A 7,700-nucleotide genomic window follows, 5' to 3' on the forward strand; every position below is an offset into this window, starting at 1 on the left:
TACATTTTGGCTTTTGTTGCATTTACTTGTTTTTTTCTATCGACTATCGACAGCAGAACAGAGTAACTATGAAGAACAAGTACCCATTGCCAAGGATCGATGAGTTTTTTTATCAATTGGGTGGATTGCAGTATTACTCCAATCTGAGATCTGGATATCATCAACTCAAGGTCAGGGAGGAAGATATTTTGAAAACGGCTTTCAGAACCCGGTATCGGCATTTTGAGTTTTTAGTTATGCCTTTTGGGTTGACGAATGCTCCGGCAGCCTTTATGAACCTGATGAACCGAGTCTTCCGACCTTATCTGGATCAATTCATGATAGTTTTCATCGATGACATTCTGATTTACTCAAAGACCCAGGAAGACCACAAGCAACATTTAAGGATCGTTCTCCAGACTCTTCATGAGCACCAACTTTACGTGAAGAAAGAAAAGTCAGACATGTCATATCTTGACAAGGAATCTCGATGGATCCTTCGAAGATTGAAATGGTGCTGCAATAGGAACGCCGAAGAATGTAGCTGAAATTCAAAGTTTCCTAGGACTTGCGGGGTATTGCCGGTGATTTGTAAAGAACTTCTCGAGCATTGCTGCTCGAATGACCCGATTGACCAAGAAGGAAGTCAGATTTGAATGTGATACTACCTACGAACACGCTTTCCAAGAACTGAAGACCGAATTGACGAGCGCACAAGTTTTGACTATATCAAATACTGAGGAACCGTACGAGGTATATTCTGACACATCAAGATGAGGACTTGGGTGTGTTCTGATGCAAGGAGGGCGTGTTGTAGCCTATGCATCTCGTCAATTGAAACCTCACGAGCATAATTATCTAACACATGATTTGGAGTTAGCTGCAGTAATTTTTGCTTTCAAAATATGGAGATGTTATCTCTATGGAGCAAAATTCCAGATCTTCTCCGATCATAAGAGTCTGAAGTATCTGTTCACTTAGAAAGACTTAAATCTGAGACATAGAAGATGGATGAAGTACATGGGAACTACGATTTCACCTTGCAGTATCATCCTGGAAAAGCCAATGTGGTAGTAGATGCTCTCAGCAGAAAGACTTCAGGAATCCTGGCATCTTTCGCTTTAGAGGATTGGAAAAGGACTGAAACTGTAGGTGATTATGATTGTCAATACTATGAGGATTATAATCAAGCTATGATGTACAACTTGGTTTCTGCGCCAGCTCTTATGCAACAAATCAAGTATAACCAATGTCAGGATCAGCATCTTCAAAGAGTTTGGACCGGAGTTCAGAATGGAGAACAACTTGATGTGTGGAATATCCGAGAAGATAGAACTCTCTACTTCAAAACCTGCATTGTTGTTCCTAAGGTGGATGAGATAAAGAAGACAGTCCTTCACAAGGCTCACAAATTAAGGTTTGTTATTCATCCCAGGAGTACCAAGATGTATCAGGATCTCAAAAGGCAGTATTGGTTGAGAGGTATGAAGAAGGATGTTCGCCAATACGTGTCAGAATGTATGACTTGCCTCCGAGTCAAAGCTGAACATCAAAAACTTGCTGGAGAACACATCACGATGGATTTTCTGATGGGATTGCCGAGGACTAAACAACGGCATGATGCTATCTGGGTTGTAGTGGATAGGCTGACGAAGTCCACACACTTCATATCGTTTTGTGCAACGTATTCCTAGAAGATCTTAGCAGAGTTATATTTGGAGCACATTGTCAGACTTCACGGATTTTCATTATCTATCACGTCGGATTGTGACACTCATTTCAATGCAAAGTACTGGAGAAGTTTTCAAGAAGCCATGAGGACTAAATTGAATTTCAGCACCGCATTTCATCCTCAGAACGGCGGACAGTCTAAAAGAGTTATTCTGATTCTGGAGAATATACTTCGTGCTTGCATTCTAGATTTCGGTGGAAACTGGAAGAAGTATCTTCATCTAGCCGAATTCGCCTTCAAGATAGCATTGGAATGGCACCGTTCGAAGCATTATATGGCAGACCTTGCAGATCGCTAGTTTGTTAGCTCGAACCAGAGGATCGGCATACTACTGTACCAGATCTTATCCAAGAAAACAACGAGAAAATAGTCATTATTCAGGAACGATTACTGACAGCTCAAAGTCGTCAGAAAAGTTATGCTGACAGGAGACGTAAACCCTTAAAGTTCCAAGAAGGTGATTTTGTTTTGTTAAGGGTTTCTCCACGTAAAGGAGTTACTAGTTTCAGTGTGAAAGGGAAACTTGTGCCAAGGTATATAGGCCCATTTCAGATCGTGCAATGAGTCGGTGTCATTACTTACCGTCTCGTTTTGTCTTCAGAGTTCTCTTATGTGCACGATGTATTTCACGTTTCCATGCTTCACAAGTGTCAACCCGATCCGGAAACTATTGTACAATAGTATGACGTGCCGATTTAGTATAACACGACTTACGAGCAAGCACCAATTTAGATTCTCGATTAGAAAATGAAAAGTTTATGCCGTCGCGAGATTCCGCTAGTGAAGGTGTTGTGGCAACACCATAGCGTTGAGGAAGCAACGTGGGAACTAGAAGCAATAATGCAAGAACGATATCCGCATATGCTCTCATTTTGAGGCAAGCTTTAATTTCGATGACAAAATTCCTTAAAGGGGGTAGAGCTGTAACGACCTCAAGAATTAAACAGGTTTAATTATGCTAATTGTGATTTATTAGTGTGCTTAATACTAATTTTATTAGTTAATCATGTATTTTAAGACAATAGCTTGATTATTGTTATTAATATCATAATGAACTAAAGTTTTAATGAATACTTTCTTAAGATAAGATATCTTGCGAACTAGTAAGCTCGCTGATACCCTAGATAGGATATGGAGATCGTATCCTTAGGGGCAGAACCCGAAACCCAGACGGGCCACTACGGTGGTGATAAGTCCTTGCATTGGTCGTAAGTAATTTATCATTAAATTACTTACTAGTTGCCTGTAATCTGGAATTTAAGTTTATTTACCTTTCAGTAAAAAGGTTGTTTAGTTCTGAATAATTCTTTCGGGCCTGTATTTTCATTACATATTCAGTTTTTTTTATAAATTCAATCCTACGAGGCCTTTCGCTCACTTTTCATATGTTTCAAATGTAATTTAACCTCACCCAGGCGACGCTAGAAGTAACGCAGAATAGGTGAGGAATACCGTTCAAGAAGAAGGGAAGCGGTGAAGTGTTTCTTCCATTATCGTACTCATTTAAGGCATGTATAAACTATGGATTGTAAACCTTAAATTCTACTGGACTGTGGTTGATATCAGTTTAATACTATATATAAAGGTAAATACCGTATTAACTAGTAAAAATCATATTTATCCAAAAGTCCGGCCACCGGCTCCAGTGAGTGTTTAACACTGTATTTACTAGTAAATATCATATTTACTTATAAAAATCATATTTATTTAAAAATCCGGCCACCAAATCCAACGACTGTTTAACATTATATTTACCGGTAAATACCGTATTTACTAGAAAAAAAATCAAATTTGTCCAATAATCCGTCCACCGACTCCACGACTGTTTAACACCGTATTTACCGGTAAATATCGTATTTACTAGTAAAAATCATATATATCTGAAAATTCAGCGACCGTTTGACACTATAATTACAAGTAAATACTGCATTTAACAATAAATACAGTATTTACTAATAAATATCATATTTATTCAAAAATTCAACCACATTAATTACACGTTTTTTAATTATACACAGTAATCTTAGTATTCCAAATTAATTATACACATTTTTTCTTTTGGGTAAAAAGGCATCGATTCACCAAATAATTACACTTCGTTACTCATTAGAGGAATGAATAATTACTTATAAATTCGTAAAAGGATCTATACTACTCTTTAAATTACAATTTAGTAATCCTTTATGTTTATTATTTCAGCCAATTTGTCATGGCCATCGTGCAATTTCTCAATGCAACCGGAAATCCATAAAACATTACTTCCAATACACAAATAACACATCATGAATGGTACTAGCACCATAGATACATAACTAGAACACTTAAAAAGAGCAAGAAAAACACCATTTCATTAATTATCAAACAAGAAAAGAAGCCAAGCGTTTGATCATGACATTAGCATTGTGAGAATCAATGTTGTATATATGGAAAGCATGATCCTCTTCCTCCACCTCAAACAGCTCAACTTCCCCTTTCCACCCACTCTCCTTCACCGCCTCATAATACCAAACCCCTCTCTCCCTCAGCCGATCCTTCCCCGCCACACACACCAGCATCCTCGAGCACCCGAGCCCCGCTAAGCTCGGCGCACCGCCCCCGCTCACCGGGTTGATCATCAGGTTATCGATCCCCCACGATGCTGACGGGTACGCAAAGTCCCAAACCAAACGTTCTAGTGCATTCTCAAACCCTTCTGTCAAAAATAAAAAAAAAAACTATTGTAAGCCGTAATTCTAATAAATTAACATAGTATAATGGGTACGCAAAGTCCCAAACCAAACGTTCTAGTGCATTCTCAAACCCTTCTGTCAAAAATAAAAAAAAAACTATTGTAAGCCGTAATTCTAATAAATTAACATAGTATAAGAGCAGATATTATTATAAGTTAAAACGCTTTGTACCTTTTGGCTCTGAGCCGATCGGCTTGGAGCCCCAAAAGTAAGGATGAGCGAGGAACGCGCCATGGATCTTGACATTGCAAGGCAGGCTCTCGGACTCGGTCCCTGCGCGGAGAGCGACGTTGTGGACGATGTTGGCCCCCGCGCTGTCGCCGCCAATGTAGAGTCTACCGAAGTCGCCGTGGCTTACTAGCCACGGCTCCTGCTGGACTAGCACTTGTTCAAGACCGGAGTGGTTAGCAACCCATTGGAGAGCGGCCCAACTGTCGTCGTAGGCGGCGGGGAGAGGACTCTCCGGGGCGAGACGATACTCGACGGAGACGGCAAGAACTCCGGTTTCGGAGGCGAGGCGGTTGAGGTACCGGTGGTCGAGGAAGGAGAAGGCGGATTCGAGGCAGAAGCCGCCGCCGTGGAAGTAGACCAAGATGGGGAGTTTTTTGTCATTGGCATTGGTTTGTGGGAGATTTGGGAGGTATATGCGAGCGGAGATATTGGGGTGAGTGGAAATAGTGATGTCTTTGGTTGAAACGCCGGTTTCGGGGTCGGGAGACGACGGAGGGACGACCGGCGAGCCGAGGAGGCGCTCGACGGAGCCGTCCTTGTAGACGCGGAGGAGAGGGAGGAGCTCTTTGGCCACTTCTTTGTCGGTGGAAGCAACGGATGGGGAAATGAAAACCTCTGGAAAAGTTTGTGAGGCCATTAATTATTGATGTTTTGTTTTTGTGGAAGCCATTAATGTCGTTTGTTGCTGATTTATAGTTTAGATGAAGTGGTGTGAAAAACAAGTCAAGATTTGGTGGCGGAGAAGTATGTATTTAATTATTTATATATTGGAATGTGCATGTGTGGATAATGGGTTGAATAATAAAGAACAAAAGGATGGGGACTTTTGAAACTGCTTTTGTCGGAACAATCAAAGAACAACATGGCTCGCAATGCCGTATCTTTATCGTGTTGTTGACCCACTTTCGGTTCTCAATGTTTTATGACGCGGTGGTGATCACCCATTTGGTATCAGCTTGATTATGACTAATTATTCAACAAAAAGAAAATCATGACTAATTAAGTACAAGTATATTTCACACTGCCACTTTAGTGCTTATAACGATGATATAATTCTGACTAAAAAGTAAGAAGTGAGTTTTCAAAGTGATTTTAGAGGATGAGTTGCATATTAATAAATTGTCACTTGCCCCCCCACCCAAAAAAAAAAAAAAAAAAAAAAAGTGAGAAAAAGAAGTCGTCAACTATTCAAGATAATTTGCATATCCTATCGTGTTGGGTTAACGTGGGATACTCAAGTGCCACAACCACTCCTTTATGCTGATTTTAATATTGCACGCCTTTGGAATAATTTTCCAATAGAAAGATTTCAAACAAATCTAGATACACGGCATGCGCCAAAATACATATACATAATAATAAAAACCATAATCACTAACTTCGTAAGATATACACAATTAAAACGAGGCTAAAAGCTTTTGATATACACATCTAATCACGGGCACAAGCAGATGGACCACGAGGACTTTTATTACAAAAAAAAACAAAAAACAAAAAAACCAAATATTGAAATGGACCCATCAAGTGAAAAGAGTCTAAAGCTATTTGGCACTGAAGTTAACTTTGAGCACCGTCCACCGTCCCTGTCTATTACTAAACAGTGCGTCCTACAGCATTGTGGTGTTTAACGTTGCCAGCGCCCCAAACATTTTTCCTTTTATTGGGGAAACACAAAATATTGGCATTTGTATTTAGACATCAGATCGATTGGCAACATAATTAAAAAACTACAAAGTGGAATGATAATCCAGTTAAAACTTCAGTTGATCATGAGAAATTCAGCCAAGCGCGTGATCAACCTCTTGGCGTTCTCACTCTCACCAAACAAAATCTGAAAAGCATGATTTTCTCCTTCCACATCAACCAGCTCCACTTCCCCTTTCCACCCACATTCCCTAACAGCCTCACAATATCTCCTCCCCCTCTCCCTCAGCACATCCTTCTCCGCCACACTAACCAGCAGCCGCTCGCACCCGAGCCCCGCCAGGCTCGGCGCGTCGGGCCCCACCGGGTTGATCATCGGGTTGTCTACTCCGCCGGGGGCGCAAGGGTAAACGAAGTCCCAAACCAAACGTGGGATGGACTTGGCAAGCTCCTCAGCACAAGGCTCTGATGATCCAACCAAAGGTTCGGAACCCCAAAAGTATGGATGAGTAAGAAAAGCTCCAGAAATACTCTTGATCCGATTATTCAAATCCTCCTTGCTGAATCTCATGGCCATGTTATGCACAATATTAGCTCCTGCACTGTCGCCTCCTAGAAAGACTTTTTCAAAGTCTCCATGGTTTGTCAGCCACGTCTCTTTGGTAATGTCTTGATCATGATCATCACGATCATCGTGATTTGAATTATGGGAAGCAACCCATTGGAGGGCGTACCAGCAATCTTCATAGGCGACGGGAAGAGGATACTCAGGAGCGAGCCTGTACTCTACGGAAACGGCCAGGACTTTGGCTTGGGAGACGAGGCTGTTGAGGAAGCGGTGGTGATCGGAGGAAAAGGCGGACTCGAAGCAGAAGCCGCCACCATGGAAGTAGACGAGGACGGGGAGCTTTTGGTTGTTGTGGTTTAATGGTGGTAGGAACAAGCGGGCGGAAATGGCGGGGTTGAGGGAGATTGAGATGTCCTTGGAGGAGACCCCGGTTTCGGGGTCGCCGGGCGACGTAGGGACGAGCGGCGATTCGAGGAGGCGGTCGACGGAGCCGTCTTTGTAGACCCGCATGAAAGGGAGGATCTCTGTAGCTATTTCTTTGGTAGTGGAAGCCATGAGAGATCAGGAGAGAACAGAAAAGAAAAAAACAATAATAAGAATAAGAGGTGTGGAGATAGATGGAATATTGTGGAAATATCTATATTAAATAAGTAAAAAAATACGTTTTATTAGTAAAATAAGCTTCAACGTGTTGGATTATATTGAATCTAAATCAAAAAATATTATAATTTAACAAAATGCATAAACATGTAATTTATTTAGGGCCCGTTTAATTCGATGATTCAAATTTTTAATTTAAGTTGAGATGTGACTTTAT

The 7,700-nt window shown here is 41.1% G+C and overlaps 2 protein-coding genes across 2 annotated transcripts; both read right to left on the bottom strand.

The window, feature by feature from the left end:
* Positions 1 to 3,874: 3,874 nt before the first annotated feature.
* On the bottom strand, positions 3,875 to 5,387 carry LOC21384208 (2-hydroxyisoflavanone dehydratase). Its single transcript, XM_024167501.1, has 2 exons — positions 4,612 to 5,387; positions 3,875 to 4,400 (listed from the first exon to the last, which is right to left on the bottom strand). The coding sequence occupies exons 1-2, from the start codon at positions 5,306 to 5,308 to the stop codon at positions 4,069 to 4,071; spliced, it is 1,029 nt and encodes a 342-aa protein (XP_024023269.1). The 5' UTR covers positions 5,309 to 5,387; the 3' UTR covers positions 3,875 to 4,068.
* A 681-nt stretch (positions 5,388 to 6,068) lies between these two features.
* LOC21384209 (2-hydroxyisoflavanone dehydratase) lies at positions 6,069 to 7,554 on the bottom strand. The gene has a single exon (XM_010100975.2). The coding sequence runs from the start codon at positions 7,436 to 7,438 to the stop codon at positions 6,431 to 6,433; it is 1,008 nt and encodes a 335-aa protein (XP_010099277.1). The 5' UTR covers positions 7,439 to 7,554; the 3' UTR covers positions 6,069 to 6,430.
* Between the last annotated feature and the right edge of the window lie 146 nt (positions 7,555 to 7,700).

This window comes from Morus notabilis, unplaced genomic scaffold (assembly GCF_000414095.1).
Source record: "Morus notabilis unplaced genomic scaffold, ASM41409v2 Scaffold8308, whole genome shotgun sequence".
Taxonomy (NCBI): domain Eukaryota; kingdom Viridiplantae; phylum Streptophyta; class Magnoliopsida; order Rosales; family Moraceae; genus Morus; species Morus notabilis.

What these genes read in the sequence shown, in the direction of transcription:
- LOC21384208 (XM_024167501.1), bottom strand. Translation starts at nt 5,308, where the DNA reads ATGGCCTCACAAACTTTTCCAGAGGTTTTCATTTCCCCATCCGTTGCT. An exon ending in GATCGGCTCAGAGCCAAAAG is followed by an intron (nt 4,401 to 4,611) that starts GTACAAAGCGTT and finishes TTTTGACAGAAG; the next exon opens with GGTTTGAGAATGCACTAGAA.
- LOC21384209 (XM_010100975.2), bottom strand. Translation starts at nt 7,438, where the DNA reads ATGGCTTCCACTACCAAAGAAATAGCTACAGAGATCCTCCCTTTCATG.